Source organism: Diabrotica virgifera, chromosome 2 (assembly GCF_917563875.1).
Source record: "Diabrotica virgifera virgifera chromosome 2, PGI_DIABVI_V3a".
NCBI classification, from domain to species: domain Eukaryota; kingdom Metazoa; phylum Arthropoda; class Insecta; order Coleoptera; family Chrysomelidae; genus Diabrotica; species Diabrotica virgifera.
Genome location: NC_065444.1, coordinates 215,422,015 through 215,449,918, shown reverse-complemented (window position 1 = coordinate 215,449,918; position 27,904 = coordinate 215,422,015). Strand labels below are relative to the sequence as shown.

At 32.0% G+C, this 27,904-nt stretch overlaps 1 protein-coding gene across 1 annotated transcript in view; it reads left to right on the top strand.

Annotated features, from left to right (window-relative positions):
- Positions 1-27,904, top strand: part of LOC126880921 (thrombospondin type-1 domain-containing protein 4-like) — a 727,288-nt gene that overhangs the window by 654,583 nt on the left and 44,801 nt on the right. The window contains exon 3 of the mRNA XM_050644997.1: positions 6,631-6,785. Coding sequence (XP_050500954.1) covers positions 6,631-6,785 — 155 coding nt within the window. The remainder of the gene's footprint in view (positions 1-6,630; positions 6,786-27,904) is intronic.

The following is a 27,904-nucleotide window of genomic DNA, read 5'->3' as shown; positions in this document are numbered from 1 at the left end:
TTCACTTATTCCCCGTTAGAGGGCGTTCTAACCTTACTCCGGTATAAATAGTTTTATTGTATACCGAGAACTACGGAAGTTTTGATTTAAATTTGTCTTCTTGCATAGCCTCCTTGATAAAAGGTAGACCTAGAAATAGCGCTATCGGGGGATGGCAGGAGACAGATTTAAATCAAAACTAAACCGTCTATTTTTGTATTTTTACTAATGCCATACTCTGTATGAGAGTACAAAGACTCGTTTCATATAGTTTCTCTGAGCCGCATTTTTGGAATATTTTCCCAGCGGTGCCTTTTGATATTTTGATATCTAGGTCAACAGAAAACTAGAATCGAGTCGCCATTCATTTCACTTATTCCCCGTTAGAGGGCGTTCTAACCTTACTCCGGTATAAATAGTTTTATTGTATACCGAGAACTACGGAAGTTTTGATTTAAATTTGTCTTCTTGCATAGCCTCCTTGATAAAAGGTAGACCTAGAAATAGCGCTATCGGGGGATGGCAGGAGACAGATTTAAATCAAAACTAAACCGTCTATTTTTGTATTTTTACTAATGCCATACTCTGTATGAGAGTACAAAGACTCGTTTCATATAGTTTCTCTGAACCGCATTTTTGGAATATTTTCCCAGCGGTGCCTTTTGATATTTTGATATCTAGGTCAACAGAAAACTAGAATCGAGTCGCCATTCATTTCACTAAGATGAGTTAGCTTAAATCGACCTATTTTAGGCTCAGGAATCTAAGATTAAGCTATGGCCCATTCTTTACCAAACACCCTGTATAATAGGTCATAATTTGAAATCTACGCTACTTTTTATAATTGAAAACATTAATTAATCTACTTGTAGTGTTAATTTTCTTTTGTTTCGTATATCTAAATTACAATTATAATTCAATTATTCACTTAGAGAAACTAAGTTTCTTCTATTCAAATATTGTCCTATACAAATTTTTCTCAAACATTTAATTACCCTTATCCAATATTTCAATAATTAACCCCATGTAATTGACAATTTATCTTACGGCTTTATGGCATTGGTGATAATTAACACAAGTGTCAGTGACTTGCTTAAAAGTAAATTACTCTTGCAGATTCCCAACGTTTTTAGTTATTAAACCTCATTAATTGGAATTAGTATTTTAAATTCTTAAAAAATCTTTACTGATAATTAAAGAAATTTTTTAAATTGCTTTTTGTTTCATCTATTCTTGCCGTTATTTTGTAATAAATCTCATTACTTGATTTTACTTATGATACTAAAAAACGTGCTGTCTACCTTTTAATTATCCTTGCTCATTTATTTATTACAGATATGTAGGTACTTATTAAACATTAAAAAAAACTCCAAAAAACTAACCCATCAATTTGTTACTTTTATTATTTTTGTTCTATCTAATCATCTTATACAAAAAATAGCTGGACCATAGTCTTCAGATACTGTAAAACTAAAGTTTCCCAGAACGACAAAAATAACAAGCACAGCCATAACAGTACCTGAATATAGTACGTCCACGCTAACTTTTCCCATGCATGAAATTATTCACGAACTATATTTAATCTAGGTCTCGTTTCAACCCCCCCCCACCCCCTTCCTTAACCAAATTTTTACTGTTATTAACGATTTATTTTTTATTGAACATACGGCTACATCACGGATAAATCATACATACAAAGAGTTGTGTAGAGAAATAGTACGTCCACGCTAACTTTTCCCATGCACGAAAGTATTCACGAACTATATTTAATCTAGGTCTCGTTTTAACTCACAGAAATTAGTATCGCAAAATTAAGCCGCTTTTCCATAGAAATCACAGTAAGTTAAACAAGGATAAATAATATCGAATGTCTTTGATAGCTTTTGAATTTTGACGTTTATAATTATTTTCAGTGACAGTGACATTTTTTTTATTTATTTGCTTTTATTGTTTATTTGGTTTTATAAATCAATAAGGTTTTAAAGAATAAAGTTTATTTGGTTTTATATTTATAAAAAATAAATATAATATTTCAGTATAAACGAAGAGTTGCAATACTGACTTTTGGGTCCCCAAACAAAGACGAGTACAGTAGAACCCCGATTATCCGTGCTCCTCGGGACCGGACGTGGCACGGATAATTGACAAGCACGGATAATCCGAATATTTATTTCTTAATATAATACATATGTACGTATATACATACATATTCCTACTATAAAAAGATATCAGAAAAAATAAATCTTTCATTATGAGTCTCCCTCTCGGCGTATTGAATTCCGTCGAGTGATTTACTGTAGCGCTATTTTGATAAAACCTCAAAAATGCAATTTTAGTAATTACCCCAGGCTGTGGGTGAAAAAACGTGATATAATTCAGGAATTTCTGAAACCTATCAGGTGTTGTAAAGGACGATGCCAGGAATAACTTCTACTAAAATGTGACCAAAAATATTGTGAGCTTTTTTTTTAATTGCGATTTTCATTTGTTAAATTTACAATTTTTAAAGATTTTAAATTTTGCAGCTTAGGATATTGATTTTAGAGAAAAACTTTTTAATACAAAGTTGTAGTAAATTAAAAAACCTACAATTTGAGGTATGGTAAGTTTAATTTCGTTAATTGGTTATTGCAAAACAGCCTGAAAGGTCCAAAATGGCCGTTTTTTACAATTGCGTTATTTATTGTAGAAATAATTTTTTTTTATTTTTGAAGTTTTGAACTTTAAAATGAAGATCTATCAATTCCAAATATAAAAAAAATTGACAGGCCGGATTAACGAATTTGTTACTTAGATATTATAAATTGTTTATCCCAAGAGGTCAAATGTCGAAGGCTATAACTTTTTGAAGAAAAATCGTAGAGAGTTGTTGTAACATCCAATCTCCTTCTAAAGAGTTATATTTTCATATTCTGATGTAAATAAATGCGTAAAACATTTTTAAACCTCTAATTTTTGGGTTTGAAAATAAGGGGGCAAATTTCGTTATAATCATTTAGAGCTGAAGCGGCCCAGTACATCCTATGAGTTTTTAACTTACAGATTATTGTTGCTGAAGAGGAAACGAAGATTTATAAAAAAATAAAAAATTTCTACGACCAGCTGAAGCCGAGCTGAATGTTGGGTTTGAAAATAAGGGGGCAAATTTCGTTATAAACATTTAGAGCTGAAGCGGCCCTGTACATCCTATGAGTTTCTAACTTACAGATTATTGTTGCTAAAGACAAAATGAAGATTTATAAAAAAATAAAAAAAATTTACAACCAACTGAAGCCGAGATAATTGTTTATTTTTTTCTTAAATCGTAGTGCCTTTATTTATAACAATTAAGAAATTATTTTACAGTCATTGACTAAAGAAAGACTTATATTATCTTAAAATAAAAATTATTATAAACTATAATTACATTTAATTATTAAAAATTATTTTTAAATTCGGTGCTTTTGCGAGCGGCCGAATTTTGCAAATCGCCCGGCTCGTTTCAAATCCGCGCTCTCGGAAAATTTTTACGTAATTTGTATTAAATTTTGACCGAAAACAATTTAATAATATTACCATTATAATATACAGTGTATTTACCACTGTATTTTTTTTCTTGATAAACTTTTATATGTGAAATCTCATTTCTGAAGAAATAATATTACAAAAATGATACATATAACTATATTTTTAATTTTTGCATTGTTATAATAAATATAATAATAATAATGTTACTTCTTATTATACAATATAAAACTTTTTCTTCTTGTAGTGACTATCCGTTTTGGATGTTGGCAAACATCATGGCAATTTGGCAAACCCCATTTGGAAACTGAGAACCAGGAAGGCGAAGGATTACCTTGCTAGAAAATTTACGTACGTCGTTCAACACAACAACTACAAATTTTTAGAGCAGCAGTACCGATTTAGTGTGCAAGTACAGATTGCCATGATGGTCGCCAACATCCAAAACGGATAGTCACTACAAGAAGAAAAAGTTTTATATTGTATAATAAGAAGTCACATTATTATTATTATATTTATATAACAATGAAAAAATTAAAAATAGAGTTATATATTTCATATATATGTATCATTTTTGTAATATTATTTCTTCAGAAATGAGATTTCACATATAAAAGTTTATCAAGAAAAACAAATACAGTGGTAAATAGACTGTATATTATAATGGTAATATTATTAAATTGTTTTCGGTCAAAATTTAATACAAGTTACGTAAAAACTTTCCGAGCGCGCTGATTTGAAGCGAGCCGCGCGATTTGCAAAATTCGGACGCTCGCAAAAGCACCGATTTTAAAAATAATTTTTAATAATTAAATGTAACTATATTTTATAATTATTTTCAATTTAAGATAATATAAGTCTTTCTTTAGTGAATGACTGTAAAATAGTTTCTTAATTGTTGTAAATAAAGGCACTACGATTTAAGAAAAAAGAAACAATTATCTCGGCTTCAGTTGGTTGTAGAAAATTTTTATTTTTTTATAAATCTTCGTTTCGTCTTCAGCAAGTTAGAAACTCATAGGATGTACAGGGCCGCTTGAGCTCTAAATGTTTATAACTAAATTTGCCCCCTTATTTTCAAACCCAAAAATTAGAAGTTTAAAAATGTTTTACGCATTTATTTACATCAGAAAATGAAAATATAACTCTTTAAAAGGATATTGGATGTTTCACCAACTCTCTACGATTTTTTTTTTCATAAAGTTATAGCCTTCGACATTTGACCTCTTGGGATAAACAATTTATAATATCTAAGCAACAAATTTGTTAATCCGGCCTTACAATTTTTTTTATGTTTGGAATTGAAATATCTTCATTTTAAAGCTTTAAAAAATAAAAAAATTATTTGTACAATAAATAACGCAATTGTAAAAAACGGCCATTTTGGACCTTTCGCAGGCTGTGTTGCAATAACCAATAAACGAAATTAAACTTACCATAGCTTAAATTGTAGGTTTTTTAATTTACTACAACTTTCTATTAAAAAGTTTTTCCTAGAATCAATATCCTAAGCTGCAAAATTAAAAATCTTTAAAAATTGCAAATTTAACAAATGAAAATCGCAATAACAAAAAAAGCTCACAATATTTTTGGTCACATTTTAGTAGAAGTTATTTCTGGCATCGTCCTTTACGACACCTGATAGGTTTCAAAAATTCCTGAATTATATCCTGAAATCGACCTATTTTTCACCCACAGCCTGGAGTAAATAGAAAAACATAGCACGGACAATCCGCAGCCCGGATAATCCGCACACAGATAATCGGGGTTCTACTGTATTAGTAATATCGTAGTGTTGATAACTCAATTTGTGAAAAATTTGCATTTGTAGCACAGTTTCCCCAAAGGTTTGATTTATTAAAAATATTAATTGTTTTTTATGTATTTCACTCGATAGTTTTGTATTTCTCAACCTTAGGTAATATTAAATCTTCTTAACAACCCCCTCTGTGGCTCAGTGGTAAGAGCTCCTACCTTTGGATCGAAAGGTCCGAATGATCGTGAGTTCAAATCTCACCAGGGTCAGAAATTTTTCGTTTATTATAAATTAATAAATGAAAATAGCTTCTGTCCTTGTGGGATCGGTACTCACCGGAGGGACGGCAGACGGATACAATTAGCGTCTCTTTGCAAAGACAATGACGTCGACTTTTCAAAGTTACAAAACACTTACTTAATACACACACTACACATTACAATAGGTAACTGCAAAAATTCACCGTACCTACCATGCCATTAGCCATTAGTTCTCGAGGCATTAGCTAAATAAAAAATCTTCTTAACAATAATAACTTTGTCATAAGTTGATGACAGTAGGGGCTGGGGGTATGAGATGTCTGTGAAACTACAACATCTAGTTTACTGAATTTTAAATGATTATTTTTCACAATGAAGTGAGTGTTGTTAAATCATTTCTAATTTTAACTAGCTCTACACCATAGTCTATAAATATGACAGGTTAATTTTTCCACTTCCTGTGGAACTGTCATTTCTGTCATGTCATCGTTCAGAAGTCTCTATCCATTTCATTGTCACTTGCTGCCATACTTTCACCATGTGAACAAGTCAAACCACAGCTCAGAGGTTACCTGGGGCATATTAGTAAAATACTTTAAACATCCATGCTTAAGTTAGCATTTTCAACTGATGTTTCCTTGACGGATCACTTGTACAGGGCTTTGGCCCACATATTTTTATAAAATTATATCTTGGTGGTTAGCATGTAAATTTCACGTAAGCACTGATGATGATTGGTATATCAATCGAAAACTAGTTATGTGATCGTTATGTAGTCCTTTTTAGGGATTTTAAATATATACCTTTTATAAAGGATTTTACTGTTTTTTTAAGTATTAAAAATACTACAGAAAAACATCAAAGTCACTCAAAATGTTTGACGAAAGGGTCGTGGAAGAAGAAGAATCTACCGGCTACAGAGCTTCAGGAGTATTTCCTCGCAACTGTCATTAGAATATGAATATTGATGATGATTTTGATATTAAGAATTTACATACGAAAAATAATTAATATCTGACAATGTGAAAGATAATTTTGGATATTTTTATAATAATTTATGTTTTAAGTTTATTTTCATAAATTAAATTTTAATTTTTCGTAATTTTAATTCTAATTTTCTTTATGTTTTAGCTTCATCAAATGTATAAAGATCAGATTCAAAAGAAAATACCAAAGAATTTAGGAGAATGGTCGGAGTGGTCTCCCTGGACTTCTTGTTCTAGAAGCTGTGGGGGTGGAGTTACTCAACAAACTAGGCATTGTATTCACCGACCTGCAGATTCAAGGTAATTGTAGAAAAATTAGTGAGATATTAGAAACTTTATTAAGATTTTTTATTAGAAAAACGGGCGTCAAAATACTGGTACTAAAATTTATACTTTGATGATTTAATTATGACATTTTACTTTTGGAAGTGGCCATTTAAGAGATAACATTCTAAAATAAAGTAACTTATCTGCATTTGACGTTGTTTATTTGCATATTAAATATAATTTTAATAAATAAATGAACATAAATGAATACAATGGCATCAATTTAAGAATAGATTACATATTTTTTTGTCTGTGGTAAAATAGGTAGGCTTATAAGCATACACTTTAAAATACACAGTATAGTAAATATTTTTAAAATAATCAGAAATTTTACTTTTTAATTGTTTAAAAAAAATTCGATCCACTTTCTGTTAAAAGCTTAAATATACGTGAACATGTCAAATTTGTTCTAATTGAAAGTTTTCTAAATCTCTGAGACTTACATAAGCTTCAGGTAGGCTTGATATATATTTGATACTGGAAAAACCCTATTGGTTAAAAAATTCAATGCAAATCAAATGAGCCGTCGAGCACGCTTTCAACAAATCCGTGGTTAGCTAAAAAGCAAAATAAAGTGCCCATAAAGATAAGATATTTTGGGAAAAAAGCATTTTTCCGAAAATAGATCAGGGAATTTAGACATTTTTGACAACAATTTTTGAAAGAAACGTTCGGTATTTCCTTATACTTAGACGTTACTTGGAAACGAAAAATAAATGTACGGAAATGTTACTTCCTTACTGTAAGGAAATACTTTTTCTTTACAGCAGATTCAGAACAAATTTGTTAAAGAACAACTTTATTTTCAATAATTTCGACAGATTACAAAATAGTCTGAAATTAACAATGTAATAGTAATTTTGCTCTTTTAAATGATTACAATCACAGAAAACACGAGAAAACACCAAAAATAAGCAAATGCGTTAAATTTGACAATTCAATATTTTTGTTTCTATAGTTACCAAATCTGTATTTGATGGAATCACGAAACTTTTGTAACGACGAAGTTCACCCTGTAGAAATTATGGAAAAAGAATTGACAAGAATATGTTGGTATGTCATAGAAGGGGATGTTTTCGTGTTAAAAAATTTAAAGAACACGTCCTCGGTTGGTCAGTACGAAAGAGATATGGGAGGTCTTAACGGGGTGTTATTAATATTCTCTTATTAGCTTAGAAATAGAAAAAAAAATAGAAAAATCAAATAGATAATCAAATAAAAGAAACACAATATTGGGAGCCACTGGTCTCCTTATGGGAACCAAACATATTATACAAAAATAAAAACACTAAAATTGACTAAATAGAATTGGCTAAAAACGCGGTGACACAAGGAGTATTAACCCATTATCTTTGTACGCCAAAAGATATTGAATCAGATTTATTCAAAGAGATTAAGAAAGAATGGAAAGAAAGGTACACTGATGAAAACATAAATACAGGAAACCACTACAGATCAATCAGAAACTATATAACAGATAAACCTTGGTTTTCTACAATGGATTCGACAAAAGATATGACAAGAACCATATGCAGAATGTGATTTAACCACTGTCTTACACCATCATATTTATTTAAACTTAATATAGCTGATAGTCCACAATGTATTTGTGGACAGTTGGGCAATCAACAACACAAAATTTTGACCTGTTCTCTTATCTCTAATAAAGTTAATATGTTTTTAAATTCACTGTATTCTTTGACTGATGTCCACTATCCCATTAATTTAAATTATTTATTAACATTAGAAAATAATGAGTTGGTATACCGACTATTGTATAAACATATTTTAGATATTAAACTTAGATTGTAATTGTAAAATATAGAGTAAGTATTTCTTGTAAATTGTTATATGTTAAAAGAAAAAAGAAAAAAAATATAAATAAAAAAAAATTTAAAAAAAGAAATAAAAAAAATTAAAAAAAAGAAAGAAAAAATATAAAAAAATATAAACAAAAAAAATATAAAAAAATAATGGAAAAAAATATATAATAATTAAAAAAATATATAAAAAAAATATGTAGATAAAAATGAATGATGAACTTGGACAGTCCATAGTAAATAGCTTTCGAATTAAGTAGAGGGCTAAAGAAGAATGTTGCAGTTTTGGCTGTGGAACTCTAAGAACATCATTAAAAAAAAATAAAAAAAAATATATTAAAAAAAAATATTAAAAAAAATAAAAAAATAATTATTTATTAGTAGAATTGTTTATTAGAAATTAATATAAGTATTAGTTTTAGGATAAGGTACGAAAAAATGACTAATAAAGTAAAAAATAGTAAAATTGGCGAATGGATTTAGTGTCCGCAGTCATATAAACCCAAACAAACAACAATAGAAACACTAAGGAAAAGATAGCTCAAATCAAAAATTAACAAAAACATAGTCAATACAAAATCATATACTTTTAAATGAAAGCAAATCAGTGTAAATATGGCGTGACTTACCTTATCCATGTCTTTACTGAGCCAATTCTTTGTTGTGTTTAAGAAACAAGAGAAAGGGAAAAGACAATAATAAAATAATAGTTTGCAATGAATAAGACAATATTTGTTGAAACAACATAAAATAAAATTAAAAAGAACTGTGATCTCTTACGGATTTACAAAAAGAGATCATGTTTACCAAAAAATTAAAAGTTTACAAAAAAAAAATACCTTGTTTTTATAGCTGATTTCCAAAAATCCAAGGCACAGTTACACTTCACTATAGTCACATTAAAAAAGGATAGATATATGGAAAGTACATCACTGGTTATTTCCATAGTTTATAGAAATTATTTTCATTGAAACAAATTGGTACTGCTTGAACAAAATATTGAGTATATTAAAATGGATCAAAAAGACAAAAGCTACTTCATGCTTTAAGGGTAATATTAGACTCTGCTAACAAAAAACTCTATCCTGCCTGCCAATATGCGTGCGAAGAGATTATATACCGGCATTGGTATAAAAAGTAGCGTTCGCCTAAAAGCGGCTGAACGCAGTGGAACCATAATGGAACACTCTAACTTTACTACTAACACAATAACTTCTGCATTCTAATTGCACAAGAACTTCACCATACTTTAACTTAAATGAAAACTGAACCTTTCAGGTGCTGCAACCCTGCAGACCTCCGAGGCTCTAACAACTTGAATGTTCAACTTCCCAAACTTGAATTAATTTCTAGATCTCCCTAATTCAAGATACTCTCGCAGATACATCCTCTTCTAAATAACATCTCTCTTCCTACCGATATTTCTCGATCGACCAATTAAAGAAAAATCTTCCTCTCAATAAAAAAACAAACTGCATTCTCGGTCAAACCCCCTTTTCAACGCATCGATGTTTCCCAGCAAATCAAAAGTTTACCAACTCATGGGTTTAGCGTCACTTTGGATAAAACTTTCCCATGGAAACGTCAATTTAGCTCAAATAACATCTGGCCTCGTTGATCAAACTCAGAGCCACTTAATCTTTATAAGATAAACATTTCCAATTCCTACTGACGGCAATAACACATTAGTGAAAAATTTACGACTCTGATTCTTTTATCGGTACAAATTAATATACATACACATATCGAGGTCCCTCAGATAAAAGAGATATGAATATCCATGAGAATACGAGCACGAATTACGTAATACACATTTCATCTCTGAAGTTATAGATTTGTGAGAATTCGACAATTCTCTGAAACACAAACATGGTTTCAACGAATTTAAAATACAGGGTGAAGCGATGATTTTCTTTCCGTTACAATTTAAGTCAAAATAATAATATGTCTATTTGAAAATGATAATACGTCTATTTTAATATAAGTTAAATGTTCGTTTTTCGGAAAAATAATATGTATACCTTGTACGAAAAGCTACATTCCCGGACTCTGTATTGCCTTGTCACGGCTTGCGCCTCGAAGGCAATCTTTACATCGTCCGGGAATGTCAAGCAAATTTTTTCAAAAATAAGCACTTTGAACCTGTAAAACTTACAGATCATGTAAACAATATACAAGTAAAATAAATTATAAAGCAGTAACAATTAATTTAATTTAGGGTGCTAATTATTAGGAGGTGATTTTCACGATTTAATTTATCAAGAAAAAAGGGACCAACTTTATTTTAAACGTAACTTAGTATTGATGCTACAAACTTTTATAAAAAACAAAAATAAATCTTTTTAAAAAAAATTTTAAACATAAAAATGTTGATGAATTTTCCCTGAAAATTGCTTCATTTTTTTGTTATTTCACGTTGAAATAGTAGATGTGTAATATGACAAATAAGAACCTAGCCTTCATGAACTACAACTCTGCTTCTACTGGGTTGACCGACTTCCTGCATAACTGTTTTTTCCATTTTTTATAAGCTAAAATTTTGCTTTTAATATTTTTTCGATATTATTCTTACTTTTTGAGTTGCTTGCGAAACACCGTCTAAAAACGTGGTTTTTTGTTTAAAAATGAACATTTTCACTAGCATGTAACTCAAAAACTATTGACTTTGTAAAAAAACTCTGTAGAACAAAACTTGCTTAAAATTAGTCAGTTTATCTATTTCCGGGCTTATTTTAAACGTATGTATTTTAACCCCCGAGCAGGCGTGGCTTTAAACCCCAAGTAAGAGCATCCCTGAGCTCAAGTCAAAAAGTGAAGTAGAGGGTAAGAAGTACCTAAATCCAAATTTTTAAGCGAATTTTTCGTGACAAAGAAAATTTCAGCCCAAAATGGTTTTAGGTTTCGAATGGTTTTATATGGATTGAATAAAAACTGTACTTACAATTTTTCTTTTCTCATCATTCTCTTTGCCTTATTCCTATGCGGGTCTGCTTCCCTAATTGCATTTCTCCACACAATTCTATCTTGGGTCATATCAATGTTAGTCCCCTTTACCAACATGTCCTGCCTTATCGTCTCCCCCAAGGTCTTCTTTGGTCTTCCTCTCCTACCCCTTCCAGGAATCTGCACTTCTTTTGTATTCTACGTATTGGGTGATTAACGTCTCGAAGTTGCACATGACCAAACCGTCTTAACCTATGCTCTCTCAGTTTGGCATCAATTGGTGCCACAGCTAGACTTCCTCTAATATACTAATTTCTAATTTTATCCTTCTTTGTCACTCCACTCATCCATCTAAGCATTCTCATTTCCGCCACATGCATTAGTTGTTCCTCTTTCTTTTTCACTGCCCAACATTCAGTTCTGTACATCATAGCCGGTATTATCGCTGTTTTATAGAATTTTCCCTTCAGCTTCATTGGAATTTTTCTGTCACACAACACACCACTCGCTTCTTTCCACTTCATCCATCCAGCCCTAATTCTACTGCATGCATCTCCATCTATTTCTCCATTACTCTGTAATACCGATCCTAAGTACTTAAAACTATTGCTTTTTACAATCATTTCACCATCCAAAGATACCATTTTATTTGTAGTAACTCCATCTTTAAATGAACATTCCAAATACTCTGTTTTTGTCCTACTAAGTTTTAAACCTTTTTCCTCCAGAGCTTGTCTCCACTGTTCCAGTTTCTGTTCTAAGTCTCTTTCACTATTTCCTATTAACACTACATCATCAGCATACATCAGCATATTAGAAGAAATCACGATCCTCAGTAATGGGGAAATGACAGGAGAGAGAGAGAGATCAGCATACATTAGGCACCATGGAATGCTACCCTGTAGTTTCGCTGTTACCTGGTCCAAAACTAATGAGAAATAAGGACTAAGCACCCAGCCTTGGTGCAATCCTACTTTCACCTGAAATTTATCAGTCTCTCCCACACATGTCCTAACACTAGTCGTTACTCCCTCATACATATCTCTCACAATCTTTACATATTGGCCAGGGACTCCTTTCTTATTGAGTGCCTACCACAGAATCTCTCGAGGAACTCTATCATATGCTTTCTCAAGATCAATGAATACCATATGAGCGTTGGTCTCTTTATTCCTGTATTTTTCCATCAGTTGCCTTACAATGAAAATTGCATCTGTTGTTGATCTTCCCTGCATAAAGCCAAATTGATTATCCGATATTTCGGTTTCTTCACGTATCAGTCTGTCAATTACTCTCTCCCATATTTTCATGGTGTGGCTAAGTAGTTTTATAGCACTGTAGTTTGTACATTGTCGTATGTCTCCCTTGTTTGTGTAGACAGGTACTAATAAACTGCTTCTCCATTCGTCTGGCATTTGTCCAACTTCCATAATTCTATTAAATAGACCTGCTAGCCCACTTATTCCTGTATCTTCCAATGCTCTCCATACTTCCCCAGGAATATCATCTGATCCGACTGCTTTTCCTTTCTTTATTTTTTGAAGCGCTTGAGCCACTTCCTCGTTTGTTATTCTGGTAACCATTGCTGTTACTGTCTCCGTTAACTCCCTCTGGTTAGAAAAACACTTTAATCACACTTTATGCACTCTTAGCAACAAACCTGTTTCGGTGGCGGATTCAGCATGATTCAGCCTCGTCAAGAGGGGGAGCCGATTGGCTAAATTTCTATGAAAAATAAATGAATAAATGAATGTTTTTATAATCTTTATATATAACTTGGTTTGAGAGGGGGAGCCGATCGCCTCCATGGATCCTCCATCCCATGGATCCGCCACTGCCTGTTTTTAATATTTATTATAAACCAACAAAAACTCTTTTTTTAAGCTGACATTATTGATACTTCAGTCAATACAACTCCTGTTTATTTTGAAATCAATTGGAATATGAAAGGTAAAATATTACCGACAAACAGTTTTTCTAATAAAAAACCGGATGTAACTAGTTAGTATCTACTACATATTTCAGTGTAATAGAAATACTATAATATACAACGCATGTTTTTGCAAAATACATAAAAGGATTTTTTCAATTTATTTTCATCGCTTGTCAAAAAAGCTAATATTTCAATTATTTTTTATTGGTAAAGCTGCATTCCCCTATGAATCTTTAAATAGATCGACGATTTTTATTTGCACAATAAAAAACCGATTTTTTTGTGTCAGTATTCGTTTAGTTCGAGTGAAAATAATTGGTTAAAAATTCAATGCAAATCAAATGAGCCGTCGAGCACGCTTTCAACAAATGCGTGGTTAGCTAAAGAGCAAAATAAATTGCCCATAAAAATTCGGTATCAATAAAAATGCTAATATTGGTTTTATGTTTTTACGACTCGTCAACAATCAATCCCATTATGTAATTCTACAATTGCTATTGAAATCACTTTAGAGCTTTTTAATTTAAATTCAGTTCTGAAATGATCCAGAACGAAGTATGTAAGGAAAATCCCCGGCCCATTCATTGCTAGATTCGGTTTTACAACGTTAATAATTAACGTTAGGAAGTTATTGTGTAATCCAGTGGTTGGAAAAAACATCATATTATAGAAGAGCCAAATGTAAACAATACAAAATTGAGATTTATTTAAAGAGTTATTAGTTAAAGCTTTTCTTTAGTAGAGATTTTTATGGAAATATTTATTAAGATTAGAAGTACTTTCTGGAGCGTTGCTTTGCGAAATATGTCATAGTTAATTTCACTAACCGTTTAATTAATATAATTTACTATAGTCGCGGTAACATATTTTAGAAAGGCGACGATATTATTTGACACCTTGTTTACAACAGACCGGATACCGTCTTAGTAAGATAAGCATTTTAGTTAGGAAGCAGGTCGTTAGTAGAATGTAGACTTGAGAAAGTATAATTATCAGTTGTTAACAACTTTGATTTGTCATGTGAAGTTTCGCTTCAATGGAAGTGGGAATATTTTTTATGTATATCTCTCATCTATTTAAAGTGGTATTTTTGTCCATAAAATTTATATTACTTAAAACGCTCTTTGATAAAGTCAGACTATTCACACGTAAATTCAAGCAGAAATCTTGGTCTATCAAAGATGATGAAGGTAATGTACAGACGGATTTGGACAAGGTTATTGATGTTTGGAGGGAGTATTGTAAGTATTTATACGCCAATACGGACCAGATGCCAGCGGACACCCCGTTTGTACCTGACTGCCAGACCTCCACTTTCCATTCTCCTTCAACAGAGACACACCACACTAGTTTTGAATCTGAACCTGACATACTTTTTTCCGAGGTGGAATTCGCTTTAAAAAGACTTAAGTTAAACAAAGCAGCAGGATATGATCTCATTACTGCAGACGTCTTGAAGCATCTTCCGGAATGTGGAGTGAAAATATTACATCGATTGTGTAATGAAATATGGCACACAGGCGTCTGGCCTGAGGATTGGAGAAAGACCATAATCATACCTCTTCATAAGAAAGGTTCAACAAATAATTGTAACAACTACAGGCTATTAGCTCTAATATCACACGCCAGTAAGGTGATCCTCTACATACTGCAACGGCGTCTAGAAAACTTCATAAGTTGGCAAATAGCACCTGAGCAGGCTGGATTTGTAAAGGGCAGAGGTACTAGAGAACAAATCCTTAATGTAAGAAACATCATAGAAAAAGCCACAGAATACCAGATCCCGATATTTATATGTTTCGTCGATTATACAAAGGCCTTTGATAATGTTAGATGGGACAAACTATGGAACATATTGACGACAATGGGTGTACCTAAACACTTGACTCACCTTATTAGCAAACTGTACCAAGATAACCTGGCATATATTCGAATGGACGGATACCTGTCTGACAAATGCACTTTGGAGAAGGGAGTACGCCAAGGATGCGTTTTATCTCCCTTATTATTTAACATCTATTCGGAGTTCATAATGCGTTTCGCAGACGACACTACACTTCTAGCCTCTACTCCAGAAGAAATTACTGAATTATTAAATAAACTCGAGGTAGAAAGTGCTAAATTTGGACTCATGGTTAACTACAACAAAACCAAAATCATGGTTATTGATCGCCAACAACAGTTTCCTGAAACCCAAACTATTGCGGGATGCGAGGTAGTCTCATCTATGATATATCTTGGAGCTCTAGTTAACAACACAGGCAGTTGTGAACCCGAAATTAGAAGACGCATTCAACTAGCAAGAGCAGCAATGAGTGAACTAAACGGGGTCTGGCGTGATCGTCACATTACTATGACAAACAAAAAGAGACTCGTTTCAACTCTGGTCTTTTCCATATTTTACTATGCATGTGAGACATGGACAGTCAAAGAATCAGATAGACGACGTATAGACGCCTTTGAAATGTGGACATGGAGACTCCTGCTTCGAATTCCATGGACGGCTCGCCGTACAAATATCTCGGTTCTGGATGAAATTAAACCGGATTAGCGTCTCTCCAGTACCGTTTACTCTAGAATTTTAAAGTTCTTTGGTCATATCCATCGGAGTGATCACAAAATGGGGCGGTTGGTGGTCCAAGGGAGGCCTCAGACTCAACGCCAACGCGGAAGATCTCCACAGCGATGGGCGGACATTACTAAAAAGCTTCTTAACAAACAGTATACTGAGGCAATACATGTAACTGATGACCGCGACCAGTGGAGAAATATTATCAATCAAACTGTCCGAGCTGCTGAAGCCCAATTATGAACCACAACACATCTACTAAGATGTTAATGACTATGATGATGAACACGCTCTAGGTTTCTTGGCCTTATTTAAAATTTTTATCCACCTTTTTTGATAGGATAACCCGAACCATGTGATACCACAGGGAGTGAACTGTATTAGCATGGCCGCTGTTCTGAAGAACTCAACTCGCACCTTGAAAACCATAGGGCAGTAACTGCAAAAATCATAATATTGAGTTATGAGCATTTTAAGTTTTTGTAAAGTTAATTTTATTTACTGTAATTCCAAAAATTAAGTTGCAAACCTGGTATTTGGCACAATTGTCTTTAATTTTACATATTTTTATATGAATTAAAAGGTACGTAAAATTTCCCCCAGGAAATAGGTATTTTAGCACATACGGCCATATGGTTTTAAAAAATATATCAATTTTCGCATATGATACAGTAAAAATTCATATAAAATAACAGTTTTTTTTTATTGATTGTACTTATTTATTACAAATTTTTAGTGTTAACACTTAATCAAAGTCTTGCATATTATAATCTGTCGCTTATATAATGTCTGTCGGTTATATTTCGCTTTTCTTTTGGGATAGACCCATCTGCAGTACGACGTTGTATATCAATTTGTTATAGTCTTGTCGCTTATTTCCAGTGTTGCAATCAAATCTCTATGCAGCACTCTAGGTTTTGTTGCATTCAAAGGATGTTTCCTTAGTAGATATTTCTTTTATTTTACGAGCGTGGGTCACATTTTGCACATATTGCCATATAGATCTGGGGTTTTGTTCCAATTTTAGAACCGTAGAGCATCAACTACTGCAGATAATGCCTGAGGGTATAAAAAGAAGAATCGATTTTTGACAAAAGCCATAGAGATGTATCTTTCTGGTGCCGAACTTAAAATTTTTTGCAGACGCTGCTATATAGCATTAAGAAATAGATTTTTTTTTCCTATTAGACTGCATTCAAAGGTCATTTCATGAAAAAATTGCAGATATTGCCATATGGTTTTCAAGGTGCGAACTATTGGCTGAAATTAAATACATTCGCACATTCTGCCTACATTCAAACCAGCATCTGGAACCAACAACCACATTAACCACATTCAATAAATTATCCAAATACCTGAAACTAATATATTATGCAATAATAATGCCATAAGTATTATTTTCACATTCTTGTAAAGATTTGGACAGGATTTAATTATTATTATTCTCTTAATACTAAACAAACATTATTAGTTAATAGTTATGTATAAATAAATAGCCAAAAAGTTAAACATATTAAACAGTATTAGTTAATTTAAGTAAACGAAACAAAACGAAGTGCATGGCCGTCAAAAGAACACCTGACAATGAAAATTATATCACAATAGACAACTATTCTATTGAACGTGTGGATGTCTTCACATAACTGGACACAGAAATCTCCCGAGAAAGCTCTTAAAAATTTCTAAAATCTTAGTTCGATTTTTGCGGCTTCTGATAGTATTATCATTACTTTTCCTATAATACGTTCAGATATCATATTTGCCCTTGTATGCGCCAGACACTACTTTTAAATACATTTCAAACTCATGTTTAGTGAGAAAAATCGGTTAAACCGTTTAGAAGCTATTAAGATTTAAAGTATAATCCGTTTAACCAGTATCGCCAAAATGGCCTATAGGATTATAGTGGTTACGCCGCTAAACTTGATCGGGCAATCCGAGTTCATTTTCCAGCCATCTCTATATTTTTTTACCTCTTCCGAATAGAAGCAAATCTAGTGTATGTACATTCGATGTACCTATACAAAGAATTATATTGAAAAAATAAATATTGGGATGACTGGAATATGAACTTGGATTGCTTTTAGTGTCGTAAGCCACTAGCCCATTTGGGCGATATAGGCCAGGGTAATAAGACAAAAATATACCCTGTTCGTGACACTCGAGCAGCCAGGGTACTGAAGCGTTTTTTCGACAAGTAATACCTATAGGAACAAATTGTAACTATTTCCTGCGTAGGATCTGGCGGCCATTTTTATTTATAAACAATTAACTGTCAAAAAATGGCATTTTTCCCTTTTTTTCAAATCAATGGAAAATAGTGAAACTTATGATTTTTTTAGTACAAATATCTTTGATATTATGGAAAAAGCTTTAAAATGACATATTACAAAGTTTGATATACTCATTTATTGTTAATATAATTGCGAAAAAAGGTCGGAATTGCAAAAAAAATTATTTTCGCAATAACTGCTGTAAAAATTAGTGTACAGGTTTGAAATTTTTGTCAAATGAGGGTTCTTTGGTGCTTAATATGTGATAAAAATTTCAAAGCGATTTATTCAATTGTTTAAATTTTATTCAAATTGTTTATCTCAGTAAGCATTTTTTTTGCAGAAACATAGGTCAGAAAAAATGACGTTAGAACCATTCCACAGGTGTCAAATGGAAGAGCATGAAATATATTTTCAACTTAGTTCAAAAAAAGTGAATAAAACTGCATTTATTAGTAATAAATAATTGTACAAAAGTATCGTAAATCTTTCCTTATAAACTGTTTGAATAACTTTTTCCAAAAAAATTAACTTTTTTAACCTGTTTTAAGTGCACAACTACCAAGTAATGTTATTTATATTATAGTTGATAAAAAATTGTAATAAATATATATAATTTCTTATATACAAAATAAAAAGTTTATAAGGAAAGATTTACGATACTTTTGCATAATTATTTATTACTAATAAATGCATTTTTTATTCGCTTTTTTTAAATCAAGTTGAAAATATAGCTCATGCTCTTTCATTTGACACCTGTGAAATGGTTTTAACGTCATTTTTTTCTGACTTATGTTATTGTCAAAAAAAATGCTCTCTGGGATAAACAATTTGAATAAAATTTAAACAATTGAATGAATTGCTTTGAAATTTTTATCACATATTAAGCACCAAAGAACCTTTATATGACAAAAATTTAAAAGCTGTATACTAATTTTTACAATAGATATTGCGAAATTAATTTTTTTTGCAATTCCGAACTTTTTTCGCAATTATATTAACAATAAATGAGTATATCAAACTTTGTAATACGTCATTTTAAAGCTTTTTCCATAATCTCAAAGATATTTGTACTAAAAAAACCATAAGTTTCACTGTTTTCCATTGATTTAAAAAAAAAGGAAAAATGCCATTTTTTGACACTTAATTGTTTATAAATAAAAATGGCCGCCATATCCTACGCAGGAAATAGTTACAATTTGCTCTAATAGGTATTACCTGTCGAAAAAACGCTTCAGTTCCCTGGCTGCTCGAGTGTCATGGAAAAAACCTTATTACCCTGGACTAATAATTCGAGAAAGGCATTTATAACGCTTAACATGTAATCGAGAAACATTCCATTCAAGTTTATAGGTGCATTTAATTTATAAAAAAAGAATGTGTGTGTACTTTCTACGCACGTAAGAAGTTATACTTCTATTATATACGATTGTACATATTTATAGAACAGGGTGGATCTGTTTTGAAGTGGATGTAAGAGGTGGCATTCGGATTTTTGCAGATAAAGTAAGGTGACAACTTCAATAATTATAATTGACATATGCTTCTTCTCAAATGTGAGCAGAACGTTAATAAAAAAATTAAAATATTTAAAAATTTCAAAGAACATCGAGCTTTTTCTAGTTTCTTTGCTTATGACTTTAAAACGATTTATTTTGGAACAAAGTCGTACAGAAATAAAATCAAGATAATTAAATCATGTATGACATACGACTGGTTAAAAATGTCTTAACTTATTATCATTTCTGCAAAATAGCAATAAATACAAAATAAGGGGGCAAAATAAGTCTGGTTTGGTTCAATGTTTTTCAACCACTTTGGTTGCAACTAGAACCTTCGTAATTGGCTTAAAAATTTTTTATAACATACTTAAACCGTCCACCAAATTTCAGTCAAATCGACCTAATAGATTTTGCATAATAATTTTGAAATCTAAATTTTTTTTAAAAGATCAAATTTTTTAAAAACTTTCTGAACAAAAAGTATACGATTTAAAAGGTCGCTAATTTTTTAACATATAAACAGGCCCTTTAACTATCTAATACACCTTACAGAATTAAAATCAGTTTATTTACGCAGCCTCACCAATGTTTCAAAGTTATAAACAATTTTTTGGCTTATAAACAAATTAGCTTTGTCGACAGGGTGGGGGGGGGGTGCACCGGCCTGCTTTATTTATATGGACTTACACAAGCCTTTTTTATATATTTTGACCCGTAGAACACGAATTTTTTGGGTAACAGTTGATCCAGGTGTCGATAAGATTGATATTAACAAAGAACTTGAGGAGTTACACAACAGCGATTTTTTGTAAAACAAAACATTTTTTTGTATTTTTTGAGTAATTATAAGCAAAATGGTTTGGCTGCACCACTAATGAACTTTTTAGGTCAGCTGTAAACAAAGTCAGGGTAGCCTTGATGATTTCCAATCTCCGATAGGAGTGGCACAAGAAGAAGAAGAAGAAGCAAAAAATGTTCCTACAAGTTTTTTCGTAGGATGCATAGTTTTCGAGATAAACGCAGTTGAACTTTCAAATAATCGAAAAATTGCAAATTTTGAACCGGAATAACTTTTGATTAAAAAAAATAGCAATTCTGCTTACAGCATTTAAAAGTTTAAATCAAATTATACCGTTTTTGATTATTTGCATTAACAAAAATTAATTTGTTTATTGTTAAACAAAGCTATTTTTTTATATGCCAAAAACTGTTTATAATTTTAAGACATTGCTGAGGCCGCTTAAATAATCCGATTTTAATTCTGTAAAGTGTATTGGAAAGGTAGAACGCCTTTTTTATATGTAAAAAATTAGCCAACTTCTAAATGGCCTACTTTTTGTTCAGAAAGTTATTAAAAAATTTGAACTTTTTAAAAAAAATTTAGATTGCAAATTTATTATGCAAAATCTATTGGGTCGATTTTCTTGAAATTTGGTAGACGGCTTAAGTGTGCTCTAAGAATTTTCTAAGCGAATTACTAAGGTTCTAAGTGCCACCGAAGTGGTTAAAAAACTTTGAATAACAACAGGCTTATTGTGCCCCCTTATTTTGTATTTATTGTTATATTGCAGAAAGAGTAATACTTTGAGACATTTTAAGCATTTTTATATCATACAAAATTTAAGATACTAAAACATTTACAGTTAAGTACCTGTTGTTTTTAAAAACTATTTTAAGTCATTACAATTATAAACTTAATTTTGTTTCTGTCCTCACAACAATAAAAACTAAAACTTATTTCTGACTAAAACATAACATTTGTTTACCCATAATTGCCATGTTGAATAATTTTAGGCAGGTCATTGTAATACCCAATCAGATCAAACGTATAACGTTTATCTGCGCCTGGCACCAAGATTTTGATGAATTCGCGCACATATAAATTTACTCCCAACGCGCCTAAATATTAGTCCAGAAAGCCACTGCCCATCCGCTAGGAAAAATATTCTAATTCGGATTTTTTGCACAATCTTACTCAAAAAGGACCTCCTTTAACAAATTTGCATGTTGGCAGGACCAAAAGTTGTTCAAAAATTTTTTAAACGTTTTTTTTGTTCTTTTCCTAAAATTATTTTTTTTTGCATGGAACTAAATTTTTTTAGGTTTTTTGGATCATTCCAAACAGAAAAGGTTTTTAGTGACTTTTCTCTAAAGTTAATAGTTTTTGATATATAAGCGATTAAAAATTGAAAAATTGCGAAATCGGCCATTTTTAACCCTCAAAAACTATGTGAAAAACTGAAAATTTGAATGTTGCCAAGGTAGGTAGATATTCTTTAAACATCGATTGATGAAATTCCGAAGAGTTTTTTGCAATACAGTATTCAAAACTCCTTTGTTTTTTAATTGCTAATCAAGCGTGTGCGACACTATTTTCCACAGTTGCATGTGTATGCAGTATGGTGAAAATGAAAGGAATAAATTCGTTATTTCGTAAACCGGCGACTTTAAGGAAAAATACCGAAACAGATCGATTTTTATTTTTAAGTTATGATATTGTGACATATATGGTATACTAGTGACGTCATTGATCTGGGCGGGATGACGTAATCGATGATTTTTTTAAATGAGAATAGGGGTCGTGTGCTAACTCATTTGAAAGGTTCTTCAATTCTCTATTCAGTAATATAAACATTTGCATAATTATTTATACAGAATGTCCAATAATTGAATTTTTTTGTCAATTTGCCAAATGATTTAATTTAATAAAAATTTTTTGGACACTCTTTATAAATAATTTATGTACATGTTTATATTACTGAATAGAGAATTGAAGAACCTTTCAAATGAGCCAGCACATGACCCGTATTCTCATTTAAAAAAATCATCGATTACGCCATCACGCCCAGATGGATGACGTCACTAGTATACTATATTTGCCACAATATCATAACTTAAAAATAAAAACCGACCTGTTTTGGGATTTTTCCTTAAAGTCACCGGTTTACGAAATAACGAATTTTTTATTCCTTTCGTTTGCACCATACTGTACATGTACAATATACTTACTAGTGATGTAACGAATATTCGTATTCGCATTCGCATTCGCGAATATTCGCATGTTTTTGCATATTCGCATTCGCATCCGCATTCGCAAAATTTGTGCGAATGTTTTGCGAATATGAAAACCAGAAAAAAAATAATTTTAAGATAATATTAGGTTAATAAAATCAAAATCTATTTACTTCTCATCTTTTTTTATTAAGAAAAGGTAACTTAACCTCAAACATGCAGCTACTCTCAAATGGAAATATGCAGGACACAACAGCAGACAAAGAGACGGAAGATGGAATGAAGCGATAACTCACTGAAGACCTTAAGACTACAAAAGAGGAAGGGGCAGACCACAGACGAGATGGTCGGATGACCTAAAAAGATACACAGGGACCAGATCGACAGCATTGGCACTGAACCAAGAGAGTGGAAAAATAAGGGGGAGGCCTACGTTCAACTTTGGACAAATGAAGGGCAATACATAGATAGAACTTAACCTTGTATAATCACATTATCAGTCTTCACTTTTTTTTATTATTTAATATTATGTAATAAAGCTTAAGATTCAGATTGATTTACACTAAACATCAATATCTTTTCATTACAAATTTAGGAAACATTACAAAAATAGAAACAAATTTAATAAAAACTCAATATTCGCATTCGCATCCGCATTCGCGAATGTCAGTAGCAGATATTCGCATTCGCGAATGTTAAAAAAATGACATTCGTTACATCACTAATACTTACACATGCAACGGTGGAAAATAGTGTCGCGCACGGTTGATTGGCAATTAAAAAACAAAGGGGTTTTTGATATTGTACTGCAAAAAATTCTTCGGTATTTCATCAATCGATTTTTAAAGAATATCTATCTACCTTGGCAACATTCAAATTTTCAGTTTTTCACATAGTTTTTGAGGGTTAAAAATGGCTGATTTCGCAATTTTTCAATTTTTAATCGCTTATATGTCAAAAACTATCAACTTTAGAGAAAAGTCACTAAAGACCTTTTCTGTTTGGAATGATCCAAAAAACCTAAAAAAAAATTGTTCCATGCGAAAAAAATAATTTTAGGAAAAAAACAAAAAAAAAACGTTTAAAAAATTTTTGACCAACTTTTGGTCCTGGCAACATGCAAATTTGTTAAAAGGGGTCCTTTTTGAGTAAGATTGTGCAAAAAATCCGAATTAGAATATTTTTCCTATCGGATGCGCGGTGGCTTTCTGGACTATATAAAAAAGTATAGCTTCAAAAATCTCTAACTTGAAAAACTCCTTATACAAGAATTTTTACATTTTTACGTCCTTTAGCGGCTTTTTATTCTTGTATCATATCTACAATAAGTCCATTAGAAATAATAAGTTGATTTAAAAGGTAGTAGTGGCTCGCAATATAAGATATATGTGCACATTCGGGCGTGCAGAATAGAGGAAGTGACGTTATCTCACGCCCTGACCACTTCACTGCCCTCAAACAATGAGATATTAAATCAAAGCCCTGTCAAACGTTTGTTTGTGCGGTTTGCCTTTCGGACACTGCCTAATGCTTGCACGATGACATCTTTTACGAAGATGAAAATTGGTGCTTTCTGTCATTACACTACATGTGAAACAGTTAACTAAAGTGGATCTAATCGACCAGAAACATTCATTGCTGTTTTACAGGATGATTTAATGGCATACCGTTAATATAGTATGAGTTACACTGCCTCAAGAAATTGCCGATATTATAAAAGAAAATAGCAATTGATATTTATATCAGAAATTATAACAAAACAATATTATACAGTATGGTGCAAATAGAAAGGAATTAATTGGTTGTTTCGTAAGCCGACGATTTTAAAGAAAAATCCTGAAACAGGTCCTGAAACATTTTTATTTTTAAGGCCCAAACCAGACGGGCCAATCCACAGAGTGGCTGAAACAGGCGATTTTCTAGCGCCGGCGACTACGCTGCGAAGTGGATCGTTTGGAAGGGTGCGGCGTTTAATGTATTGAATGAGAAAAAAAAGTAAGCCTGTTTAAATTATTAAAAACTTGCCGGCTAATAATCTTTTAAAAAAGTGTGTTCGTCAAAGTCAGTGTTTTTAATGTCCATAGTTTTAAATATTTTATAAAATTTCAACGCTTTTGAAAAAATACCAATAAACTCAATAAATGGAATTAAGAAAAACCAGACAAAAACAGCTATATCACAGAAAGAAGCACATAAAAAATCAACCAGTACATCGGGTATCCTACAGGCGTAAAATAGTTTGATACAATCTGACAACTGAGTGAAAGTGAAAAACATGTTAGCTTGCATCCCCCGTTTAACTGATATCTTATCGTTTTATTTTCAACAACAAACAATAAAACCTTTTTACCTAGGATGGAACCCCACTATTTAACATAAATAAACAAACAAGATTGAATTTGTCTTGTTCAGTTCAAATGCATCCAATGTATAATAAAATGTGTAAATATAAATAGAGAAAACATTGCTTATGGGATTTATTCTTTTCGATAGCCCTATAATATGCCCTAATGCCCTATAAATATGCCCTCGGGTTCTTGTATCACATACATATTGCATCCGGTCTGTTTTGCACTTGAATCAAAAACCGTTCCGAATCGAAATTCATTTTAGGTGCTCACCCTATAAATTCTAGTAAACATCTGCGGCAGCTACAAAAGTGGTCCGTCTGAATGGCGTTTGCCACTAGTGGACGCCACTAGCAGTCAGGCTCGGCGACTGTGGCTGGCCACAGTCGCTCGTCTGGGGTGCAACGTCCACTTCACATAAGAGCCCACGGTAAATCATCGGAAGCTGCTTTGTGGATCCACAGAGTAGCGCTGCAGAGTGGCCCGTCTGGTTTGGGCCTAAATGATGATTTGTTGACATATATATCATACTAGTGACGTCATCCATTTGGGGGTAATGGCGGAATCGATTATTTTTTTTAATGAGAATAGAGGTCTTGTACTAACTCATTTAAAAGGTTTTTCAATTCTCTATTCAATAATATTAACATTATTATAATAATTATTTATACTGGGTGTCCAAAATTTTTTTTTAATTACCTCAATTAATTGACACAAAAAGAAGGATGTATGTAATTGATTTAATTCAAAATACGTTTTACTGTTGACAGAAAACAGAAAAAAATGTGTTTCTGGCAAATAAAGAGTGCTTTTCGCTTAAATTCAATGTTTAAATTGTCAAGAGCCAGGTGTGTGGCAGCTTGAACATTGAATTAAAGCGAAAAGCAATGTTTATTTGCCAAAAAAACATTTTTTTCTATTTTCGGACAGCAGTGAAAGGTATTTTGAATTGTATAAATTACATATAGTCTTCTTCTTGTGTCAATTTAATTAAAACAATTTTTTTTGGGCACCCTATTATAAATAATTATGTTAGAAAATACTTTCGGTCCTCGGTAATAATGTAATCTTTCATTCTGCGCTTAAATTTTTTAAAAATACTTACGGTTTTCTCAGGATTCGAAAAAAATGAATGCATTTAAATAGCATTGGACCAAGATTTTGCGCCTACCCCCTAAATTTCATGAATCCCGTACATACTCCAGCCGTCAGAGACAAAAATGCCACTGAACCTCTTAAAAGTATAAGAACAAGCTGAATTTGGCTAAGAATTTTAGTGTTGTATCAATAAACATTAGTAAAACATATTTCCAGTACCTACAACTGAACAAAAACAGAAATCATCATTGTGAACATAAAACTACAATTTTAAAATACAGTGATGAGCGCGCTAATAACTGGCAAAATAGCACAAACGATGGAAAACGTACCTATTAAGTTGTGAGATAAAAAGAAATGAAACTAGTAGAGATGGGAAATTTAGCGATATTCACATATCAATTTATATTACATTTATTAACTTTATCCCACCTTTAGACGTATCGCACGAATTTTTCAACTACCACTGTCACAGTGACAGTTTTAGTTGACATACTTCTCTGATACGTGTAAAGGTGGGAAACAATCAATATAATGTAAATTATATTATACCTATTATAAATAGGTTAATATCGCTAAATTTCCCAACTCGACTAGTTTCATTTCTTTTTATCTCACAACTTAATACGTTTTCCATCTTTTGTGCTATTTTGCCGGTTATTAGCGCGCTCATAAGTGTATATGTTACCGGCCAAACCCGATTTCAGGACAAACTAGTTTGGCCTAAGCGCGTTAGGATAAACTAGTATTGCCTAGGTCAAACTAGTTTGTCCTGTGCCAAACTAGTTTATCCTGATATAAATACACACACTTCAGGCCAAACTAGTTTATCCTGATATAAAGACGCATACTTCAGCACAAACTAGTTTATCCTGAAGTGTATGTTTTTATATCAGGATAAACTAGTTTAGCCTAGTCTAAACCAATTTAATCTAGTCGAAAGTAATTGATTAGGTACAGATTGGTTGCTGATTTAAACGTAAGTTTAGAAGACACTATAAAGAGTTGTAAGACTTTTAAGTATTTAGGGTAAATGATTAACCCTTTTAGGACGGTTGACCGATATATCGGACAGAAAGAAAATTGCCACACGGACGACTGATCGATATATGTGCAACCATGTTGACCCGTTTCCAAAGACCAGTGTATGGTTACTCAGCCAGATTTTTAAAATGAAATTGGCAGGTAGACCACTGGCGGATATATCGTGAGTTCCTAATTTGCCAAACAGATGAGTGTCGCCACTGGCGAAGCGTCCATGTAACCACTGTTACCATTGGTAACAGTTAAAAATCTTGCAAATAAATATTTTATGACGATGAATAATTCCATTTACAAATCCACGAGGAAAAATTTCCTGTAGTTGGCTGTATACCATTACAAAAACATAAAATCCTTTATAAAAGGTATATTTGTTAAAATCCCTATACAGGGCTACATCAAAGACAAAACTAGTTTTCGATCGGTTGACCGATCATCATCAATTCTAAGATTGCACTGATGATGATCGGTCAACCGATCGAAAACTAGTTCTGTCTTTGATGTAGCCCTGTATAGGGATTTTAACAAATATACCTTTTATAAAGGATTTTAT